This window comes from Delphinus delphis, chromosome 21, assembly GCF_949987515.2.
Source record: "Delphinus delphis chromosome 21, mDelDel1.2, whole genome shotgun sequence".
NCBI lineage: Eukaryota > Metazoa > Chordata > Mammalia > Artiodactyla > Delphinidae > Delphinus > Delphinus delphis.
This window is the reverse complement of record NC_082703.1, coordinates 23,918,198-23,943,410: the sequence shown is the minus strand read 5'-3', so window position 1 is coordinate 23,943,410 and position 25,213 is coordinate 23,918,198. Positions and strand designations below refer to the sequence as shown.

The following is a 25,213-nucleotide window of genomic DNA, read 5'->3' as shown; positions in this document are numbered from 1 at the left end:
AACACTAAACTCTAATACTAAATTTTATTCCGAAACTATGTAGTAATTATAGATTAGCCTCAGTTTAAAATGCTAATTTTAGATAAACAAAGGGACTTCATATAAAATATTAATACTATTTTTTTTCATATAAATTCTTAGAGGAAATATTACTGCATGCCATCCGAAATGTAAGGAAACTCTTCCATCAGTCATTTCAAAACCACTGCGTGTACATCTACAGCTCTTCTAATATTAAGGAGTGGCCATCTGGACAACACAGCACAAGTTATGGGAAATTGTCTTGTTGAGAAGAACTGCAAGAGATCCTCACTGTCCTGGTAAGTGTGGTGTAAACATGAAAGTAGCAGAGAGGTGCCAAGGACACCACTCCAGCCACTGAGGCCAACTACAATTCAGTGCGATTCAGGGGTACTGACTGCACAATGATGCACTAACAGACCCGCAAAGCAGTGTTTCCACCCCAGTGGCAGGGTGCTGAGCGAGAGGGGATCCCACCCACTCCCACAGACAAGGTGGCAGCAAGTGCAGGGGGACATGTCACCCAGAGGTGAGGCACAGAGCACGATCAAAAGAAAGCAAGTGGGGGCATCAGGCCTGCTGGGGAGGCAACAGGAGGAAAGGGAAGGGAGAAGAGACAGTACAGCATGTGGACCCGATCACAGAGAGTCACTAGGGCAGGGGACAGCGCGCCATGGCCACGGCACGTGGACCCGATCACACAGAGTCACTAGGGCAGGGGACAGCACACCATGGCCACGGCACATGGATCCGATCACAGAGTCACTGACAGCTGGCTTCATTTGTCTTTGTCTTTCGGAGAAGGCAGACATAAGCAGATCAGTTTGGGAAGGTAACCGGCCTCGGGAAGGGTTTGAAGGAGCAGGAAGCAGGGGCAGGAGGAGGCTGAGGAGGCAAGGACCCCTGATGGGGAGGCCCCACCTGGCGGGAGCGCTCGGCCATCACGGAAGTGCCACAGAGAGAGGCCAGCCGTGTGGGAGGGCCCAGTGGTGCTGGCGGGCCTCGCATAGCAGCCTCAGCGGCTGCCAAAGCCACCAGCCCCGGCGGCCGCTTCTAGAGGCGATGCAGGGAAACGCCACCTCACGCGTTAGCATGTGGACACACCACACATTTTACTTTTTAGTTACGTATTTTTTTACACATACTACAAAAGAACCAGCAGAGAAAGTCTACGATCTGCCAGGTACTACTGTCTAGGATGAGGACAACGTCTGAAGAAAGGCTCCTCAGTGAAAAAGAGATCAGCATGTGGACAAAACAAAGATCCCAAGGCTGTTCAGCTGACCAGGTTCAGTAGGACACAGAGCACAGAATGCTCAGACCTTCTCTGGTCAGCAAACCAAGGGCCTGGACCAGCAAGATGAGCAGAAAGCCCGGCACTGAAACCAGGAGGCTCGGTCCTCCCTCCCACGTCTCCCTCCTCCCTCCCGCATCTCCGTCCTCCCTCTCGCGTCTCCGTCCTGCCCCAGAGTCTCTCTCACGCCCCCACGAGTAAAATCCCTTGTGTGGGTCGCGGTCCAGAGTGGCTGGTATTAGACAACTAAGCATGATGTGAACTATCAAAAAGCACGTGGGTAAACGCTTACTGTGTAACAGACCTCTCTGCTGACACACGTTTTCCTAGATACTCAAATCTTGGCATTTCTACAAAGTGGAGTCAAATTCCAGTTCGGTCGCCTGGAGGGGAGAGGTAGCTGGTGGAGGCCCCTGTCTGGTGTGCAGGCACCTGGGAGAACTCAAACCCTCGGAGGGACTACGGCCTCCACACAGCCCCCACCTGGTGACGCTGCAGGGAGCACGTGGCTAGGAACCCCAGGTGCTGGTCACATGGATGCCCGGCAAACTCTGACGGGAACCAAACCAAACACTCGGGCTTAAAATCATTTAACCACCCAGTTTTCTGTCCTTCCGGTAGCACTTCCAAATGCCTAGCAGGCATTACAAGGAATATCTTTCCAGAGTCTCACAGCACCATTAAAAATCCAAAATCAACAGCTTCATGACCCATCACTTACTCTTTGCCTATAATAGTAAGAAGGTGAATAAGTTTGTTAGGCAAATAAAAGCAGACAGTAAATGGAATATATGGCAAGATCCTTTCTTTTCTGAATGTAGGCCAAGACAAAAATTTCCTCTAAAAACATGTTATTAACACAATAAGGCTTCTGTGGAGTTCCATTCGGTATAAATTTCCTTCTTTCTGTTAGCCCACTGTCCCTCTATTAAGCAGGGATCATACTCCGTGAAAAACACAAAGTAGAAAATGCATGTGAAACTACCAGGTAAGGATTCCCAGGATACCTTCTGCCTCCTCTTTGCATCTCCGACAGCGCGACGGGCGGGGAGTGTGCCCCTGCCCCTGTGGGAGCCTGCAGAAGCCCTAGGGCCAGCCCGGAGCCTCGCCCGACTGCCCGCCCCCGGGGGTTCTCTACCAGCGAACAAGCACAACTGTACGCAGCTGTCAAAAGCATCTTAAATATTTCACATGATAATCCTCAAAACGCAGTCGCTCCAAAGTGTCATCAAGTGACTCTGAAATAAAATACTCACTCTGGCCACGTAAGTGAACCTCCGGGCATCCTGGACCGCACTGAAGAAGTCTAAGCGGTTAAAAGCTTCTCCCAAAGTGCAGTAGCCGTGTCTCTGGAAAAACAGACACAAGTGAAAATCTGTCAAATGAGTCATGAGTCAAAATGAGCTAACAGTTAACGTGAATTAGTCTGCGCAATTTCTTTTTTAATTTTGGCAAAGGATATTCGTTTTTATTATGATCTATTCCATATTTAGCTGAAAACAGAGTAAAATTAAAACAGTGCTAAATTTAAGTCCTTTATGTATAATCAAGACACTACGCACTGACATTTCTACACCACTTAATGACAAGGATAAATATTGATTAAATATTTGTCAATTTCCTTTGTTGGCATGCATTTGGGGGAGGACAAAATTAAGCCTAAAATCATAAAATAACTGGATGTATTTATTCTAGGCTGTGCAACTACAAATACATAAATCATGCTTGGCCACTATGAAGAAGCATCTGCTATAAACTACACGTTGGAATTCGATTCCTCTGCGGGGAGTCCTGTGTGCCTGCAGGCCTGGACGTACGCCCAGCCGCTCAGGATCAAGGCCGAGAGGCACCTGAGTGGGGTGGGGTTCTGAATACCAGCGTGTGGGTGCAAAGGGCTAGAGGTGATGGGACGTGACCGTGGGCAGTGATATGCCCTATATTCCATACTGGTTTGTACAGATCTCTACCCCAGGTTTCAGAAGACATTTTAAACTCAATCTTCTGTATTGGAATACTTAGAACATAAAGAGATCTTCAATGCAGAGTTGTGGGTATAGATAAAGTGGGGAATAATCACAGAAAACATGAGGTGACAAACACGCCTCACATTTCAAACAGAGGACAGGAGAGGGGCCAGAGGGGGAGCTGGAGGGGAAATCCTTAGTCTCTGACAGAAGACGCACCGTGAGGGCTGATTTGGTTTTACACCCAAATCCCAACAACACTCTCAATGTGTGCACAAGCCAACAAGATACACTTATTTAAAACATTCATTATGTATTTTTACTGAATATCCACTAAGTACAAAATATTTTCCTGGGAGCTGTGGAGGAAGCCAAGATTAACTGGATATCAATCACAACCTGAAATCAATCACAGCCAGTAACTATTCTCTTTCTCAGTGAACAGAATTCCAAACACTGGTGTTCCTTCCAGGCAGTCACCCATCTCACAACAGCCTCTTCTTTGGGGGGAAATAAAATCACACGTTTGAAGCACCCAAGCAGCAAACACCTGGCGGGCCCCAGGTGAGAAGACCAAAGGCGTGATGTGATGCGGAGAGAGATGGGACCAGCTCCGAGTCCTGGCCCTTTCCTGTGCCTGCCTGTGCCGGTTCCCAGGACCCATGCAACACTCCGCAGACTCACCGCAAGTTCCCCCTCTGCTGCGTGTGCAGCCGAAGCTGGACCTCTGTTCTGTAATCAGTGTGGTGACACCCAGCAAATGAAATGTCTAACAGTCTTTCTTTCTTTTTTTTAAAAATAAATTTATTTATTTATTTATTTTTGGCTGCATTGGGTCTTCATTGCTGCGTGCGGGCTCTCTCTAGTTGCAGCGAGCAGGGGCTACTCTTTGTTGCAGTGCAAGGGCTTCTCATTGCGGTGGCTTCTCTTAATGCAGAGCACAGGCTCTAGGAGCACAGGCTTCAGTAGTTGTGGCACGCAGGCTCAGCAGTTGTGGCTCACGGTCTAGAGTACAGGCTCAGTAGTTGTAGTGCACGGGCTTAGTTGCTCCGTGGCATGTGGGATTTTCCCGGACCAGGGCTAGAACCTGTGTCCCCTGCATTGGCAGGTGGATTCTTAACCACTGCACCACCAGGGAAGTCCAAATGTCTAACAGTCTTTCATAAGCTCAAACTAGGTCAGATTTGCCAAACACCTTCCAATGGTGTACTGGAGTGTATGTTACGGGTTAGAGTGGTTTCATACCCATTAACAATGTTAACCATCGCCAAATAGGTCAGATAAATTTTCTATCTCAGAATCTAATCCTTAAGCTTCTAGGAAGCTGGGCTGGTTTCAGAACACCCACTATTAACACTTCTGGAACCCTTAACTTACGCTAACATAATACATGCTAAACAACCGCTCCCTGAATATTTTCCCCCATTGTTGCAAAATAAGGCCAATGCAGAGTTTCTTAGACAACAGATGGAAGCAAGCTTCTCCAGATACCAAGAGAAAAAGGAAACATGCAGAGCTGAGGCGAACAGACCTTTTGCAAAAGAAAGGCGGGCAGGGCTCAACTGCTCTTCGCAGATTCCAGCTTAACCACCATCACCTTAGCTACCACTCTACAAAATAAATGAGGGGTTTACAAACTGTTCTCACCAACCCAAAACACAGGAGAGCCAAGACACAGCCCTACTAGTACCAGAGGCTCACTATGAACAGCTTTGGGGGAGGGCAGGGGAGGAAATATCAAAGTACCTGGGGGTCCATACTTCTTCTGAAACAGCCCTCCACTGATTCAGATTCGTACGGGGCACTGACATACACCACACACACGAAACACTGTCTCAAGACCCTCTTATGCTTTCACCTCTTAGAATGTGGACACAGGTGTGATATTGCAAAAGAAACAATTTAATGTAACATCACATATTCAACAGTAACAATACAAAACATACTCTTATTTATAATAGAATACTTACTTCTCTTGTGCTTTCTTTATGGACATAGATCCATTTTTCACGATAAAAACCTAGAATAAAAATTAACTTTGTTTTTAAAAGCTGGTGAATCATTACAAAATGAAGATTTTAAGGAACTTCAACAGTGGCACATGCTAACAAAATTACCTGACATCATATAGATAAGAGATGCTTTGACTTGGCTAAATGCAACCAGAATTGCTTCGTTTCCCAATATCAGTTTAAGAGGTACTGAAACATCTTTACGTGAAAGATGATTTATGACAGTACCACGTCTAGGTAACTTGGAAGAAAATAGTGTCACCAAGTGACTGCAGTCATATCCAAACACAAATGGTTATAAAGGTACATTTGGTATACACCCTAATAAAAGTTCTCTTCCTCTTTCATTGCCCCGTATGGTGTTCCATTTAAATACACTTTCCAAGTAACTCACATCCCAGAGCTTTGAGGATCACGAGTACATTGTCCACGGCGGCCTCCAGAGGGCGCACGACTGAATTCACTAACAGGGTCTCAGGGACTCAAGTCTGGGCATCTGCACAGGGGCCCTTTCAGAGCCTCCCCATCCCCGTCCCGCCTGCATGGCTCCAGTTTTGACCATGTCTACCTTCTGCTCCGAACCAGCAGCGTCTCCTGCACCAAAGCCCAATGTCAAGGTCCCTAAGGTTCAGCCTCACTGCTTGGGAGTGAATGGAACTGAATTCAGGACTGCTATTCAACATTCAGACACAGAGGCTGTTTTGTAGGTTTTCCTGTCTTTCGTTTCATTGTAGCAAATCTTACTAATGACTTACTCAACTAAATGGCTGAGCTGCAAATATCTGACCACTAAGTCAGTGGGCAACTGTGGATACAGTGCTGCTACGTATATAACTGTATCAGCATTTACGTCATAAGACAGCACTGTCAATGCAATTCAATTTATCAACATATTCAACAAGTAAATATGAAATTATTAATGAAAATGTTCTTACACTGAGTATTTTTGTCATTTCTAAAATGGTCCTTTTTCCTTTTTTTGGATGCATATTCATGCTCTTCATTATTGAATATTTCTTCATCTTCACTATTTAAGATACTGAAATAAAGATACATTTTATTAAAATATTTTTACAGGGGTTTCTTCATCTGGATTTTCTTTTGTTAAAAAGAAAAAAGAAATATTTCGTTTGCAATTCAGGAGCCCAGAATAAAAATCATGTTAAATTCTGAAAGCAATCCTTAATTTTCAAAGCAACAAATCACAGGTTTGAAATTACAAGGCTAATGTCTACGTTTTTTTGTTTGTTTGTATTTTGCGGTACGCGGGCTTCTCACTGTTGTGGCCTCTCCCGTTGCGGAGCACAGGATCCGGACGCGCTGGCTCAGCGGCCATGGCTCACGGGCCCAGCCGCTCTGCGGCATGTGGGATCTTCCCAGACCGGGGCACGAACCCATGTCCCCTGCATCGGCAGGCGGACTCTCAACCACTGCGCCACCAGGGAAGCCCCATGTCTACGTTTTTTGCTTGTTTTGAGAAACCTGAGATTTATCCCGGTTCTTATCAGAATCCTGTATCAGGAAGTGATGCACAAGTTTTAGAATCGCATAAGGATTTTGAAATGCTCAACCAAGGTAGTTTCAAACTTTAAAACTTATAGTTTTATAGTTTATACTCTGGAAAAAAGTTAATGTGACAATATGATACCTAATACTAATGATTTGCTATATCCCTGACCCAGTGCTGAGTAAACTCAACACCTCTCTTTGTCCCCATACTTCCAAAGACTTAACTGGAACTACTACTGTATTTCCTTACTAAAGCATCAACCAACTAATGCTACCTGTTAAGGTGCTTAACTGAAGCCAGATGAAGTAAAACATTTCTTTTTTCCACTTAAAAACATCTAATTCAAAGCTTTCCCATTTTTTTCTTTTGGATAAAATAAAATCATAAGGTGATAACTCAACAACTTGAACACATTTTTTTTAAAAAATTTCTTCCTTGTAGTAAAAAATAAATAAGACTATGCAAAAAGCAGTCCACCCCCTCAAAACTGAAGATGCACACAATTTTTATTTTCAGCACACTCACAGCTGGATTGTTTTCAGTCTGACAGCAAGCAGGGGCTCTGTAGAGACGAGCTGGCTAGCGGAGGGCCAGGGACTGATACTCAAAGCCGAGGGAGTAACCCTGCTGGCTGCCTCGTCGCCACTCTTTGACAAGAAAATTGTACACAAGCTCCTTCCACTAACCTGTATTCACTTTTAATCAAAACAGCTGATTTTCCCAAATGAATCCATTTATCACCATCAGAATAGACTTAAAGAACACTGGCAATAGTCGTAAATCATTAAGACAAGCAAAAGTGCATTTAGAAAAAACAAACAACTTAACATTCAGTGGCAGGCGTTAAATAATACCAATTCATAGAAATGGGTTGATCCTGGCTGTATCTCACATTGGTTTGTTGTCATTGATTCAAACACTGAAGGTAGAAGATTTCAAATGTAAACAGCTTTTCCAACTACAATCACAAAGGCATCAAGGGAAAGCAGAAGTACACTGCTCTCCAGAAACAGCATCACAGAAAGGAAACCAGGCACCAGGAGAGGAGGGAGCTGCCTGGTATCTCCTGGGAGAGGGAGCTGTGTCCGGCTAGGCCCAGGCAAGCGAGGGGCACTGGGCAAGCGCCCACGTGTGCTCTGCCCTGACTCTGCCCTGGGAGGGCTGGGCCGTCTGAAGGGAGGCAACAGGCCCAGGGACAGACGTACAGGAAGGAAGCACAGACATCTATACATTTCAACCGTGTTGACTTACGAAGGCGACACTCTCAGCCCTCCACGCCCACCACTTGGCACTCCACCAGCACCCCGTCACCCTCTCTCTCAGGAATGTTTTTCTGATAAACCCACCAAAGGTGCATGGCTTCCCCACACCCCACATCCATTTCCAACCAAGACAAGGATACGTATGGAGAAGAACCATCAAAAACATCTCCTGACATACAGGTAAACAGCAAGGACCTACTGTATAGCATAGGGAACTGTATTCACTATCTTGTAATAACATATAGTGGAAAATAGTTAGAAAAAGGATACGTACGGATATATGTGTAACTGAATCAGTCTGCTGTACACCTGAAGCTAACACAATATTGTAAATCAACTATACTTCAATTAAAAAAAAAACCTCCTGACAGAAATAACCAAGGGCCAAGAAAAGAAGTTACTCTCTTCTCCTAACTCACGCCTTGAAGTCAGCCTGCGGCTTTTAACACTGTCCAAGGGTGACCTCACTTTTTCCCACCTGAGGATCCTCACCCTAGGGATGACCCATTAGACAACTGGTGACATTTTTCTCAAGAGTCACATAACATGGTCTTAAGCTTCATCCCCAGACCTTTCTCGGGTCAGCACAATACTCTGTGATGGGCTATCACCTTCCAATCATTTCCACCCAATTCTAGGAAATAAGACAAGGGAGGGTAAACCTCCGGGTTTGAAAATGGTTAATCGGCAGTTCGTAACTGTAATGTTGTAAGACAAGTCACAGAAGTTTTGTAATTAGTAAGAAAAATTACCAACATTTGTGAATGATTTACATTCTAATATTTATAAAGGTAATTTGTGCTAATAAAAAAAAACAAAACCAAGTATAAAATGAAAAGTCTCCCTTGCCAATCTCACGCCTGAGAACTGGGTAAATTTTCATTATTTCTATCTTCACTTGTTCTGGTTGCTAATTTTATAATTCAAACCAAACCAAAACAAAAAACCCAGGCACATAGCTCTGTTTTGAGCTGCCTGTAAGAGACAAGGAATTAACCTCATTACTACCCTCCCCTCCATTCTGGGTGGCAATTCATCATTCAACGATCATCAACTCATGACCCATCTAAACTCATCTCTCTCTCCACCCATTTTTTGGCCGGGGACTCACTTCAATTATTTTGACATAAATCCCAGACCGGCTATCATTTCAGGTGTAAATGTCTCAGGATGATACTTAGTCCTGCTGTGATCTGTGTAATTAGTGTTTCTTCATGGATGAGTTCTCCGGGGCGTTCCCATCAGCATCCAATGTCTCTTAAAGGTGCCCAGAGGGCAGGGACTCCTGCTGGACTAACCCCCAGCTGGGGGATGGGCAGGCACTGCTGCCTGGGTGCCCCTGCCTGGCCCTCAGGGAGAGATGGGGAATAGGTGGGCTGTGCTGTTGGCCCGTGTGTATCCCAGGTCTGGAACTGCGGGCACCCCGGCCACCTATGGTGCTGCCCTGACCACATCACTGCTCGGTGCTGGCGTCAGATAACTCCACGGCCTGTGGGAGGGAGGGATACCCAGCACGTGTTCTGTCGGTCGCTCCTACTGCATTTCTCAAGTAAATACCCCGTGGCTGTCCCTGGGAGGAGCCCCCTGCTGCAGCCACCTCCTTGGCAATACCATCCCACACTATCCCCACCCCACACTCTCCCACCGGGAAGCCCTCCGGCTACAGACCATGCAAGCATGTCTCACAGACTCCTTACCCTTTCGGGTGCACCAAGACACTGAGAGTTGCGCCCCCCATTTTCTCTCAAGTACAATGTATATTTACAGTATTTAAGATAATATATACCTTTTTTTAATCATTTCTAGGATTTTGCATAGAAGGGGAAACTGCAGCAGCCACCCCCACCCAGTTGCTTGAAATCAGAATCTTAAAAACTGTACTAAACCAGAAATATTTATTACTGCCTTGGGTTAAATAGTGGCCCCTCAAATATGTCTAAGTCCTAACCCCTGGAACTTGTGAATATGAAAGTCTTTGCAGATATAATTACACGAAGGATCTCAAGACAAAATCATCCTGGATTAACCAGATGGGCCCTAAACCTTATATGGGGAGAGGCCACACAGGAGAGACACGGGGGGATGGCGGGTGACAGCAGCCAAGGGACAACAGCCGAGTGACAGCAGAGGCAGAGACTGGAGCTGAAGGACAGCGAGCATTGCTGGCAACCCCAGAAGCTAGAAATTCTCCCAAAGAGCCTCCAGAAGGGACCACACCTGCTGACACCTGCATTTCGGACTTCTGGCCTCCACACTGCAAGGACAAAATTTCTGTTGTCTTATACCACTGGGTTTTCAGTATGGCAACCCTAGAAAACTAATACAATTCTCTATCTTCTTAAATTACTTCAGTTGGTATCGCTCTTGAAAGCACATATGGGCTATCAATTCTACCATACAAATAGAGGAGACTCTGGGAAGAAAAACTCAGCGAAATGAAATATTTAACATGCCAAAGTAAACATTACAAACAAAATGTGATCATTTTACCAAAAAACAAAACAGAGGAACCCCTCAGACACAGTCACCAGTAACTGACTGCCAAGCTGACTTCCACGGGCGTTTCTCTCAGTGAAAGAAACTTCTCTCCCAGCAGGGCCACAGTCTCTGCTCTAACAGTCCCAGGTTACTGTTTTCAGTTGTATGTCGGTCACCTATTAAACTTAGCTTTTTATCCTCACATTACCCACAAAGGGTCAGGGTTATATTACTTTCTCCTGCTGGCCAAATGTTCACGTTTGTTTTCCTGATATAAAGTCACTTTTGCATCAGTGTATTATTAGCCTCTCTCGCAAAAAAGATATTAAAAAAAAGGTCCAATTTTTTTAAGTTAAAAAAAAATGCAAAACCCGTCTGGTTTTAGCATTAGCACTTCTGTCCTAACATCTCATGTGACATGCTTAAGGAATCTGATGCAGACATGATGCATGAAGGGAGCAGCAGGCAGATGGCAGGATGGGATACTGAAGACCAAGGTGGACAGCGGCCCCGGCAGCCCCACAGCTCTGCCAGCGGGAGAAGCAGTGGACACCCCCATGCAACTTGATGAGGGGAACACCGTCTTCCAGAGGTTCCAGAGGGAGCTCTCTTGGAGAAGGGCCACGTAAGAAGTCCAACCAAGCAGCTGCAGACTCCATGAGAGAGAGCCGGGAAGGCACAAGGGCATAGCGGCCACCCTCTGCATTCCACCGACGCCCCGCAGGCGTGCTCTGACGGCTTGCCTCCAACCTGCTGCCTTGCCTGAATGACACACCCACCGAGCACTCATGACGGTCACGCTCCCGCTTACTCTAAGAGTGCACGTCCATAACGTGAGAAAGACACAAAGACCTGACAGCAGTTCTGTAGGAGGAATCACAGGCCAGGAATGGAATGGGTTCAGGTGACATAGTTAACATACTCAAGTGAGTCAAGGATTTATCATTTAGATAAACCCAGTCTTAAAGGTAAAGGTCGCAACAAATGTTATGAATGTGCATGAACAGAGAAGTACGGCAACCAGGAAATTAGTGGAGAATCCACTACAGAATGAGCTCAGGAGGCCACCAGGACTAGAGAGGCAAAGGCAAGAAGGCTGGTGTTAAACAAGTAACATGTATGTACTTGTAGAATTACATGTTTCTACACGTACACGAAGGGTCCATGATGACAGAAAAGACACAGCAAGTGATGGCTATAAGACACATAGCAGAGAACAATGACTAACAAGGTAGGGGAGGGCAGGGGAGACAGGTCAGCAGCTAACTGCAATATTACACACTGTACGGAGCCAACAGTCAGTGTTCAAAAAGAAGAAACCAAGGATACTACACACAGGTATTAGCATAAAGGTGAAAATAAGAGGTAAAAAACTTCCTAAATATCAAAAGAGTAAAAGCAAATAAAACACAAGGGGCCAGACTCTCTGTTGTGTGTATGAGAGAAGTGAACATAAATAAAGACAGACAGATACAGATGCAAACGTGTACTGTACATCTAAAACATTAATTTCAGGGAACTGAGGCCAAACGGAGCAGTAAGCGTGAAGGGGGTTGGCTCACTTTTAAAGGAAAAGTGTTTGGGGTTGGCTCACAAAGCAAAACAAACACCCTACCGAATACGCATACATATAAAAGGATGGGGAAGTACACATCAGCATGTACAGGACCCAGGAAAGACAAGTGTGACAGGAAACTTTACAGCATTAAATACATATATCAATAAAAAGGTAAATAATATAAACATACAACTTGAAAGCTAGAAAAAGAGTAAGTGAACAAAAAGACAGAATTGTTAAAGATAAAAACAGGTGGGGCCTTCCCTGGTGGTCCAGTGTCTAAGGCTCCATGCTCCCAGTGCAGGGGGCCCGGGTTCAATCTCTGCTCAGGGAACTAGATCCCACATGCCGTAACTGAAAGATCCTGTGTGCCGTAACTAAAAGATCCTGTGTGCCGTCACTAAAAGATCCTGTATGCTGCAACTAAGACCCAGCGCAGCCAAATAAATTTAAAAAAAAAAGATAAAACAGGTATTAATAAATAGTAAAAGAATAGAACTGAAAAATAAGCCCCAAAGCTGGTTCACTGGACAAAACAAACCAGCAAGATAAACCACTAGATATCTTATCAGACAAAACAGAGAAAGTACACTATATAAAATTAATGACAAGAAGAAAATTACAAACACAGACAGGAAATTTTAAAAATTGTAAAAGGCTATTTTGTAAAACTCTTTGTAAATAAATGGGAAGAAATGAAACAAGTTTTTTAAAAATATAAATTTAACCAATAAAAAAAATCAGATTTTTCCCTTAGAGCTAGTTAAATACAAAGTTCATTTAAGAAGAAAGCGAGGAAGAATTAGGAGACAATTCAGAACAAGAACAGCAGTGGGAGAAGTCTAGTCCTACCTGATATTAAAACAAATTATAAAGCCTCATGAAAACTGCCTCTGGTCCAGTTCAAGATGGTGACAAAGAAGGACCCCAAACTCACCTCCTCGCAGACACACGGAATTGACAGCTACATATGGAACAATTTTCCCTGGGGAAAACCCCCAAACCAGCAGAGCACCCCTACACATCAGCTGAACAAGAAAACAACACATTTAAGTGGGTAGGAGAGGCCCTGACACATCTCACCACAAACCTCAGCCCCGAGGGGCTGCCCAGAGTCGGGAGGGAACTCCCAGCCTGGAGCTTCTCTCTGAGGAGTGAAGGACGTGAACCCACATCAGCACCCCAACTTTTAAGACCTGCACCTGAGAGACAAGCCCCCAGACATCCAGTGAGAGCTCTCCACCAGCTGCCTCCAGAACACAGTACAGAGACCTCAGCCCCAAATGCACCAGCCTCCCTGTGAAAGAGGCCTGTCAGTTTACCTTCAGCTATGGCCGGAGGGGCAGGGTGCTAATGAAATACTCACCTGGGGGCTGACTGCAACCCTCTCTAGAGACAGGAGCCTGGCAAGTGCCGCATTCATATTCTCTCCCTGCCCCACTGTGGGTCATCAGCATCTCTGAGTGAGGAACAATGCACACATCTGGTACGCGGACTGTCATGGCTGCTGCCCAGAGAACCCAACCCTTGATAGCCTGGCTCTGGTTGCCAGTGGCGCTGTGTTCATGGGTTCAACAGGGCAATAGCAGAGAAGGAAACCATTCTTAACGGGCTACCCCAGGGCTCAACTCAGAGGAAACTGACAGAAAAGCCCACCTCCCAGTCTTCCCCTGAGAGGTATATGTGCATACTTCAAGAGCTGCTGCCTCAGGGTCTGGCTTCCAATCCAGCTTGAATCTAGGTAGCAACTGATATACTCCCCTTTGCGACACTGACAGGTCTTGGCACACCCTCAACTACTGAGAGAGATTAAAAATAAAGTAGGCTAATTGGACAATCACAGAGGTTTGAGAGACAACCAAGAGCTGGGGCAGGGTTGAACAGTAAGGTTCATCTCCTACACCAGGCCACTCCTTCAAGACTGGAGGAGGTGGCTGTTTTATCTAATGCACAGAAACCAACACAGAGAGTCAAGGAAAATGAAGAAACAGAGGACTATGTTCCAAATGAAAGAACGAGATAAAACCTCAGGGAAAAAAACCTTAATAAAATGGAAATAAGTAATTTACCTGACAAAGGGTTCAAAATAATGGTCATGAAGATGCTCACTGAGCTCTGGAGAAGGATAAATGATGAACAAAATAAGAATTTCAACAAAGAGAAAATATGAGTACCTAATAGATGTCACAAAGCAGAAGAATACAATAACTGAACTGAAAAATACAACAGAGGGGTTTCAAAGCAGACTAAATGAAGCAGAAGAAAATATCAGTGACTCAAAGACAGGGAGTGGAACTCACCCAATCAGAGCAGCCAAAAGAAAAAAGAATGAAGATACCTTAAGGCATTCTGGGACAACATCAAGCAGACCAACATTCACATTACAGGGGTCCCAGAGGAGAAGAGAGAAAGAGGCAGAAAACTTACTTGAAGAAATAATGGCTGAAAACTTCCCTAACCTGAAGAAAGAAACACACATTCAGATTCAGGAAGCTCAGAGAGTTCCATATAAGATGAACTCAAAGAAAGCCACACCAAGATACATTATAATTAAAGTGTCAAAAGTTAAAAACAAGAGAAGAGTCTTAAAAGCAGCAAGAGAAAAACAATTCCTTACATACAAGGGAATCTCCATAAGAATATCAGCAGATTTTTCAGTAGCAACTCTGTAGGCCAGAAGGGAGTGGAACAATATAGTCAAAGTGCTGAAAAAAAAAAACAAAAACAAAAAACTACCAACCAAGAATACTCTACTCAGTAAACTGTCCTTCAGAATTGAGAAGAAATAAAGAATTTTCCAGAGAAGCAAAAGTTAAAGGAGTTCATCATGACTAGAACAGCCCTACAAGAAATATTAAAGGGATGCCTTTAAGCCGAAATGAAAGGGTGCTAAATACAAAGAGGGAAACATGAAAGTACAAATCTCACTTGTAAAGGTAAAAATATAGTAAAATTAAGAATAATCTAATGTAAAGACAGTGGGTTAATCACTCATAAAGGAAGTATGCAGGTTAAAAAACAAAAATATTAGTAGTAAAAATAACTATGACTACAATAATTTGTTAATGGATACACAACATAGAAAGATGTAAATCGACACCAAAAATATAAAACGTGGAGGGAGAGTAAAAATGTAGCTTTAGAATGCATTCAAAACATAAGATGTTATCAACTTAAAACAGACTATTACAAATACAAGTTGTTTTATGTAAGGCTTGTGGTAACCACGAAGCAAAAATCCATAGTAGATACACAAAAGATAAAGACACAGGGAACTAAGCATACCACTAAAGAAAGTCATCAAACCACAAAGTAAACAAGAGAAGAAGAAAGGAACAAAGGAATTACAAAACAGCCAGAAATTAACAAAATGGCAATAAGTACATACCAATCAATATTTACATTAAATGTAAATGGACTAAATTCTCCAATTGAAAGACACAGAGTGGCTGCATGGATTAAAAAAACAAGACCAATATATATGCTGCCTACAAGACACTCACTTCAGATGCAAGGACACACTAAGACTGAAAGTGAAGGAGTGGAAAAAGATAGTCCAGGCAAATGAAAACCAAAAGAAAACTGGGGTAGCTAAACTTACATCAGAAATAGACAAAATAGACTTTAAGACAAAGACTCTAATAAGAGACAAAGGAGGTCATTATATAATGATAAGCAGATCAACCCAACAAGAGGATATAACATTTGTAAACAGAGGAGCACCTAAATAAATAAAGCAAATATTAACAGACCTAAAAGGAGAAATAGACAGCAATACAACAATAGGAGGTGACTTAAATGACATATTAGACCACATGGACTTAACAGACATATATAGAACATTCCATCCAAAAACAAGAGAATACACATTCTTCTCAAGAGCACAGGAAACATTCTCCAGGATGGATCATATTATAAGGCCACAAAACAAGTCTCAATAAATTTAAAAAAGACTGAAATCATATCAAGCACATTTCTGACCCTGATGATATGAAACAAGAAAGCAATTACAAGACAAAGACTGGAAAATGCACAAATATGTGTAGATTAAACACATGTTAATGAACAACCAATGGGCCAAAGAAGAATTCAAAGGAGAAATCAAAAAAATACCTTGAGACAAATGAAAATGGAAATACAACATACCAAAACTTAGGGTATACAGCAAAAGCAATTCTCAGAGGAAAGTTCATAGTGATAAGTGCCTACACCAAGAAACAAGAGAAATCTTAAATAATGTTAACTTTATATTTCAAGGAACTAGAAAAGAAGAACAAAGCCTAAAAACAATGGAAAAGGGCTTCCCTAGTGGCACAGTGGTTGAGAGTCCGCCTGCCGATGCAGGGGATACGGGTTCATGCCCCAGTCCAGGAAGATCCCACATGCCACGGAGCAGCTGGGCCCGTGAGCCATGGCTGCTGAGCCTGCGCGTCTGGAGCCTGTGCTCTGCAACAGGAGAGGCCACAACAGTGAGAGGCCCAGGTACCGCAAAAAAAACAAAAAAAAAAACACCACAATGGAAAAAATAGTAGGAAGACAATGGAAAAGATCAATGAAACTAAGAGCTGGTTCTCTGAAAAGATAAACAAAATTGACAAACATTTAGCAAGACTCACCAAGGAGAAAAGAGAGAGGACTCAGAGTCAGAAATGAAAGAGGAGACATCACAGCTCACACCACTGAAATAAAGGATCTTAAGCAACAACTATGAACAATTATATGCCAACACATTGGACAACCCTGAAGAAATGGTTAAGTTCCCAGAAACTCACAACCTACCAAGACTAAATAATGAGGAAAGAGAAAATCTGAACAGACTGATTAAGAGTAAGGAGATTGAATCAGTAACCAAAAACCTCCCAACAAACAAAAAGTCCAGGACCAGAGAGCTTCTCTAGTGAATTCTAACAAACATTTAAAGAATAATTAATACCAATCCTTTTCAAAGTCTTCCAAAAAAATCAAAGAGGAGGGAACACTTCCCAAAGTCATTTTGTGAGGCCAGCATTACCCTGATACCGAAACCACACAAGCAAACCACAAGAAAATTACAGGCCAATATCAATGATGAACACAGATGCAAAAATCCTCAACAAAAGACTAGCAAACTGAATTCAACAATACATTAAAAGGGTCATATACCATAACCAAGTGAGATTTATTCTAGGGATGCAAGGACAGTTCAACATCTGCAAATTAAACAATGTAAGACACCACATTAACAAAATGAAGTAAAAAAAAATCATATGATCGCTCAATAGAAGCAAAAAAAGCATTTGTCAAAATTCAACATCCATTTACAATAAAACTCTCAATAAAGAGGGTATAGAGGGAACGTACCTTACCATAATAAAGGCCATATATGATAAGCCCACAGCTATCATCATGCTCAGTGGTGAAAAGCTGAAAAGGGGAGTTCCGTTTGCTCCACATCTGCATCACCATTTATTGTCAGCCTTTTTAATTTCAGCTATTCTGGTGGGTGGATAGTTCTACCTCACTGTGGCTTTTTTAAAAGCCTTTATTTTTTAGAGCGGTTTTAGGTTTACAACAAAACCAAGAAGAAGGTGCACATCACTGGGGTTTTAATTTAGTTTCCTTGATAACTAAAGATTTGAACTTTTATCTTACTGGCCATTTGCATGTTTGTCCAACTCATTCTCCCAGCTGCTAATTGAGTTGCTTGTCTCTTTACTAAGTTGCCAAAATCCTGGAAGAAAAGCTGTCAGTGTAACAGCTGAGTTCAATCAGGACACAGAAGCCACATCAATTATTTTAACTGAGAAACTTAAAATGAAAATGTACAAATATATACAAAGCATTGTTAACTAGGTAACCTAAAAGCCGAAAAGAACACTGAAGCATTCCAGAGGTAGTGACTGCAAACAGCTGTCACCACACTGCACTGGGAGAGCGAAGGGCACAGGCTGGAAGCAGCAGGAGGAAGCACTGTTGGCTGGTGCTGGAGTCTGAGCTCAGATGAGAAGCCTCGAGGGCCTGGGATCCACCTGCGGGGTGGGGTGGGGGCACCAGCATCTGGTGTTGAAGGGACACGATAAGCCAGGTCTGCAAATGTCAGAAAAGCTGGGAGGGACAGTCCAGTGCTGCAGACCTGGGGGGACAGGTACAGAAAGGCCCCGGCAGCAGCTGCCCCAGTCCCACCCCACAGGCCCCGTGGCACCCTCCCCAGGCAGGGCCTAGCAGGGCCCACCGGCTGCAGCGTCACAGGGAGGTGTGAGCAGGTAGAACGGGGCCCAGAAAACAGCTTAGTGACAGCTGACAAAACACGATACTTTCTCCCGGTCACTGGCTTGACTGTTGATGTTCTCAATGGTGACTTTTCAAAGCAACTTTCAAAGATCGGTTTAGACTTCAAGAAGAGTTGCAGCAATAGTACAAAGTCCCCTCCCCCAGCTTCCCCACCATCTCACATGAATGCAGGACGGCAACCAAAGCCAGGAGTGGATGCTGGCACAGTACCGCTGACTCGCCCACAGACCTGTGTCTCGCCAGCCTCCCACTGGTGCCCTTCGCTGTTCCAGGACCCCATCCGGACCTATGCGATCAGGGTACACGCTGCCCCTGTGTCTTGCTCCTGGTCACGTCACCTGGATCACCCGGTTAAGGTGGGATCTGCCAGGTTCTCAACTGTAAAGCTACTGTTTTCCCTTTGTGAATTCATAGATATTTTGGAGGATGCTTTGCAAATATTGTTCTTCCTTAACATCTCACCCACTAATCTCAGCATCTATCAGTGGACTCTGCCTGCAGCCATCATTACTGTGGTGTCCTAATGGTGACACTCTACTTCCCTATTCCTTCCACATTCACTAACTGGAATTATTCTGTCAGGAAGAGCTGTCCCTTCTTCCCCACTTATTCATGTGTTATATCCCCATAAACTCAGGGGTATTTATCTTCTCCTTTGAGTTATAATCCAATACCACCATTATTTGCTTTTTGCTCAAATGGCTCCAGCTTTGGCCACTGGACTGCTTTCAGGTTGGCCTCTGCCCTTTTGACATCTGACATATTCCCATCCGCACCCCCCCTTTTTTTTTTTAAGTATTTCCTTACTTTTGGACACCACAAGATGCTCTAGGCTCAGCTTATATTTCCGTACCCCAGCTCTGGAATCAACCACTTCCCCAGGAACCCTTCAAAACAAAGATCCTGGTGTTCAGTCTGCTCATTGCTACTGGGGCACCACCGCTCTTGGCCTCCCAGAAGACAGAACTGGGGAACATGTTATATTAATTCACCCACACACTGATCCCTATCTACCCACCCACCCACCCACAAGAGCAACAACCGCTTGAGTAACACTGACACCACCACCACCAATCCAGCACCACAAGGTACAGTCTAGCATGATTTTGTGACTTCCTTCTCCAAAGTGAGAGATCTGGCTGTCATTATCTGCATTTATTTACTCACTCTGCTTAACCCTAGTATACATGATAAAGTAGTTTCAGAATTGCTAACCCACACCCTGGGGCATGAGAAGCACATTTCCCACCTAGAGTGTCTGTCTATAGCCTGACAATATCCTGTCAACATGGTTTTCCCAAGTTCCCAGGTCAGCTCCTTTCTTCCACACCCACCTCAGTGTGGTTACGGGCTTCGTCTGTAACACAATCACATCCATCTGTCACAGTTTACATCATTTGGGTGAGCAGCTCCCCGTCACACACATCCTGGTTGGTTTTTTTTTTTTTAAGATTTACAGAGAGCAAAATTTGCTTTTCATGCTGCACAACTCTATGGGTTTTGACGAATGCAGAGTCGTAAAGGGACTGGCGCCTTCCCTACAGGGCAGCTCTACCACTCCCCAAAAAGCCTCCTGCCATCTGTGTAATCAACTCCTTCCCCTACCTCTAGACCCCTCGCATCCACTGGTCCGTTTTTCACCTCTCTTTCCAGAAGGCCATATAAATGGACTCACACAATATGAAGCCTCTTGGGTTTAGTTTTTCTCACTAAGCAAGATGAAACTAAGATTCATCACGTTGTGTCAATCAATGGTTCGTTCCTTTCGCTCCTGAGTGGCCCTCCCCTGGAGAGCTGAAGAGCATGGGTGATGTCCAAGCTTTGGCAATTACTGGAAAAAAGCTGCTATTAACGTTCACATACAGATACTGTGTAAACATAAACTTCCATTTTCCTTGGGTAAATACCTAGGACTGAGATGCTGGGTCATACGGCAGCTACATGTTTAACTTAATAAGAAAGTACCAAACTAGTCAGCAAAGTGGCTGTGCCATTCTACACTCCCATCAAGCTTACGAGAGGACATTCTTGCCAGCACTCGGCACTGCCCTCACCAGCACCTGTAACGTTCTGTTGTTTTTTAACTGTAGCCGCTGTGGCAGGTGTGTCATGGCACCTTATCTGGAAGGTGAACACTTTCTCCACACTTCTGTCTAGGCCACGTCGGCTGTCTCAATCCCCTGGAACTTCCGGTACGTTTCTAGCTGGTCTGCTGCTGACCCCTCATTGCACTGTGATCTCAGGCACACCGCGACGTGTGTCTTCCCAGATTGCCTGCACTTCCCTGCTGACTAATGACGTTGAGCTTATTCTTCTCTGCCCAGATTTACTTCCAAGAAATAAAAAATGGGAAAAAAGGATGAGCAGTGTGGTCAGATGAACATGCACTGACAGCAGGAGCAGAAATAGATGCCACCTCATCGGAAAATGGAAGGTGGGCCTGCCCGTGACCCAGCAGCTCCACTCCCAGGCACGAGCCCTGAGGATCTCGCGCATGCATAGGAAGGTACACGGTCAGACTCCACTGTCATCAGACGAACGGCCACCCTCCCAGCCGCACAGGCTGAACACCTGCCTGCCTTTGCTGATGCCCCCCTCACTGCCCACCCACTCCACCTCTCAGCAACCTACCAGCTCCACTTGCAAAACATCTGAATCTGAGTACTTCTCATCACCCGCCACCTCCATCCTCTCTGAGCCATAGTCATTTCTCACTTGGGTCATTACACAGGCTCTTAGGAATGAGTCTATCTGCTCTGCCTCATGTCTCTGCAGCCCATTTCCAAAAAAGCCAGAAGGAGCCTGTTAAAACACAAACCTGAACAAAAGCTCCCTCTCTCTGCTCCAAACCACTGACCCGTCTAGCTCTGAGAAAACCCATCTGGCCCTTCATGACCAGCCATGGCCACGCTGGCATCTGGTCCCCTGCTGCCCCTCATCCCACCCACCTTGCTGTCCCCGCTGCTCCCGAGTTCATGACACCTGCCTCAGGGTCTCTGCTCTCCCTTCCCCACCTGGGCCGCCCTCTCGGTGCCCAAGGTGTCATTCAGCTGACCCTTCTCAGAGAGGCCCCCCCCGCGACACTTCCATGTACCACCCCCACCCCAACGGTCTTCCCTCCCACCCCAGGTTTTTTCCTTCACAGCACTTAAGACATGGAACAGACCACACGGAGCTCCTTTTGTCCTTTGTCTGACTGTCCCACTAGAATGCAAGCTCCTCCAGGCATGGGTTTTGCCTCTTTCTGTTTACTGCTGGATCCCAGCACTGGGAATACACAGTAAATGCCTGACATACGGTATAGACTGAGCACACACAACAGCATGTGTAATCACAAAACCAGAGGCATCTCAGGTCTGGCTCATGGAGGGATTTATCTACACACCAAAGGAGCACAGGCAGGACTCAGGCTCCTTCTGTTTCCAAGGAGCCCCCTCTGGAGAGGAGGGGACAGCCACATCCTTTCTGTGGACAAGCAAAGCAAAGTCACCTTCTCCTGGTCCCTCACTGTGAAGGGTCTGGAGTAAGCACTGGGCTGGGAAGACCAACACTCTCTCCGTTCACAGAAGGTAATTAACAAAAACATCTCTGATCCACACATCTTTGTGTGTTCTGGATGAAGCTGATAAAGATTCAGGATGAACTTAATAAAGATGAAAACTAAAAGTCCAACTGCAAGGGTCTGAGAACAATTCATTTACAACGGTCCCATCACGTTTCCTGGCAGGGAGTGAGTGAGTTGCCCATGGTCCCATCCTGTTTGTAAAGTTTATGTAAGGTTGGTAATTACATATACCATTTGTATAAAGAGAAGGCACCCAGACTTGCGAGGCACCTGGATGGGAGCAAGGTGTCTTCACTCCACCTGTGGAGAGTCCACGGCTGCTGTGACACAGCCTCTGTCCCTGTGAGGACACCCACACAGAGAGGCCTCTGCCAGCACCACTTACATTTCAAAGGATTTTCAAATAAGTGTGAATAGGAGTGGGTGAGTGGGAGTGTCTGTGGGGAAGGGGGGAAGGGAGACAGGAGAACATGGAGTTTATCATGCAAAGAAAACAGGTCTTGATTGTATTTCTCTAATTCTATGAATATACGAGAAAAAAGTATTCTTCGATATTCACAACATGTTTGGAATGAGGGGAAATAAAGAATATATGAGGAAAAAAACACATGCAAATTCCTTAGTGTAGAAGTAGCAGTAACATTCTATTTCATGCATTACAGCTTTTTTTAAACTGACATTTTAGAATTCAGAATGGCAGAGAAATGCCACAATATAAATTCAACGAACACTGTGTGTTATCCTTCCTATAATCTTAAATATAAAATTAATTTCTGCTTTAAATACCGCAAACCCCAATCTCCAGTCTAAAGGTACCAAATTCCTAACAGAAAAACAGATGACCTGTCAGTTCGAAATACACAATTGATAGTTATGCAAATGTGAGATAAACACATGCAGTAAAATGGATGACTAGACCCGTCACACTTTGGAGGAAGAGGTCTGCAGACCTCCCCAGTCCTCCAAATGCTCAAATACACTTATGACGGGGATCGCGGGTGAGCACACCACGGCCACGCGGGCCGGCTCCTGCATCCATGCAATCTCTCACTTTCATCTGGAGAAAGACCACAACCCCCAGCCTGCCCTGCAGCTCCCACTCCAGCCGGTGAGGTTTGGCACAGGTACCCTCTTCCTCTACCTTGCCAAGCACAATGCGGAGGTGGGGGCAGAACTCCACCCTGAACCCCGCCGACGAGGCTACCCTCTGGGGATGGCAGAGCTAAAGGCCACCTCACCAACTCAGGCCTCTGACAGAGAAGACTATACTCCTGTCTCGCGCAAGCCACTGTCACCATGGGCCTCTGACGCAGGCCGCCAAAACTACATCTTTTAATTCCTTCAGGTTCCTCAGCTGTAATGGGAGGTTAATAAGAATAATACCTATCTCTCAGACTACTGTAAGGGTTAAACGTCTCAAATGAAAAAGAAGACGGCAGCATCTGTGCGTAGGCACTAGGCGATCTACCAGGCTCAGACTTTGGCTAGTAACTTGTTTCCTTACACCAGCCTTGTGCAGGTGCGGGGGGGACTCCCAGCCAAGCAGTAAGTCATGGGCTCCAACAGGTGAAGCCGTAAGAGTCAGGCGGGGACGGTGTGGCTCTGCTGAGCTGCGACTCACGTGCCGTGGCTGGCGCCACACCGGTCATTCTCTCCTTCAAGTCCCTCACTCCAGGGTTCACATCTTTTCCAGCCGTCTTCTGTTTTAATCCAGCTCCATCCAGGAGATCTCCAGTCCTGGCCCAAAAATGGCATAGCTCTCCTATAATTTAGGTTAAAAATGTATGTGTAATTGATGTAAGTTTCTTTTCATTTAGAACATTTATTCGTTAACTTTAATGAATACAATTCTTAATATTTAAATGTCCGCACGTGCCTTACATGCCAGCTAGACACTGAGGTGAAACACTGAAGGTAACACAGGACTTCAGTTGTACTAAAATAAGATGGATGGGGACTGGTGGATTTATTAGCCCAGCCCTGCACGTGTCATGAAAGGTTTCCCAGAGGTGGCATCTCAGCTCATGCCTGAAGAACAAGCAGTCAGGGAGTGAGGAAGAAAAGGAATATGACACCGAACAGAAAACTCATGCCAGAAATTAGAAGCAACAGAACATGAAACACTGATGCTCAGCCCTGTACACAGTCCAGTCTGCCTGAGGTTGACCATGTAAGGGGGAGTGGGGAGTGGCTGGAAGTGAGAATGGAGAGGCCACTGGGGGCAAACAAAGTCAAAGGAGCGGGACTGCATTCTGAGGACACCAAGCGGCCGAGAAAGGAAGCTCCACTCCGCAGGGAGACAGTTCAACCAGACCTGAGCTTCACAAAGACCTCAGGGCTACTCGGTCTCTGCCAGCGCCTAGTGCCTTCCTAGTAATAAATGCTGTCTGAAATTACTTACATGGCTACAGTCTGCCTTCCTCAAGAAAACGCGATGTCTTGTTCAACTCTGTATCCCAACACTTGGAACGATGCCCGGCGCACAAGGGTAGCTCAACAATCACTGAATGAATGGCTCAGAGGGGAGGGTAAGGCTGGAGAGCAAGGCAGGAAAACCGCCAGCATCCAGACTGTACAGACAGAGACCAGACGGCGTGGGGACAGAAGAAAGCCAAGGGGCCAGCTTCAAGGGTCGCTGACATTGAAGGGACAAGCAGGTGAAGACGAGCCGCGAGAAAGGACACCGAACAGGAAGAGCCACGGACGTAGGGGAAGTGGGAAGGCAAGAGAAGAATGGGTTTAAGAAAGAAATGATCAACAGAGAGGACAGTGTTATAAAGAAGCCATTTCGGTAAGAATTTAAAAGTATACATCGTGTTTAGCTACAAAAAGGTAGTTGATGACTCAACAAAAAGTTTCCATAGAGTAATGTGTTATATTAATCTCATGTCCGACGACGTAGATTTGGGATATTTCACTAATGTGGAAGTATCATATCACATCATATCACAGAGTACACAAGAGATGAAAGTGTTCAAATACCATCTCCCAAATATATTTAATGTAACTAACAAAAAATAGGCCATTAAATAGGCATTTATACTGGCTTAGAAGAGACAAAAAAATTTCAGAGGAAAATTATAACTCTTCAACAATATTCCTGTGTCAACTACAAGTGCTCAACATGAAACGTATGAAGTAATTTTCCTTTGTACCAAGAGGATCTCAAAACCTTGCTAAACTAAGTAATAATCAGAACACATCTTTTTCAGTCATATATTGTTTAACTGAAATTCTTTCTTTAGAAGATAATTAAAAATAATTCCTTAAATTTCAAAA

The 25,213-nt window shown here is 44.8% G+C and overlaps 1 protein-coding gene across 9 annotated transcripts in view; it reads right to left on the bottom strand.

Moving 5' to 3' along the window:
• The window catches only part of FBXO25 (F-box protein 25), a 98,396-nt gene that overhangs the window by 68,298 nt on the left and 4,885 nt on the right, over positions 1-25,213 (bottom strand). For 8 of the 9 annotated variants that reach the window (XM_060001535.1, XM_060001534.1, XM_060001537.1 and 5 more), the window contains exons 2-5: positions 23,556-23,696; positions 6,227-6,330; positions 5,250-5,299; positions 2,572-2,664 (exon numbers count right to left, since the gene is read on the bottom strand). In XM_060001535.1, coding sequence (XP_059857518.1) covers positions 2,572-2,664; positions 5,250-5,299; positions 6,227-6,330; positions 23,556-23,689 — 381 coding nt within the window. In that variant the 5' untranslated portion in view covers positions 23,690-23,696. Of the gene's footprint in view, positions 1-2,571; positions 2,665-5,249; positions 5,300-6,226; positions 6,331-23,555; positions 23,697-25,213 lie in introns of those variants that run through there. The other variant, XM_060001542.1, reaches the window with a different exon arrangement.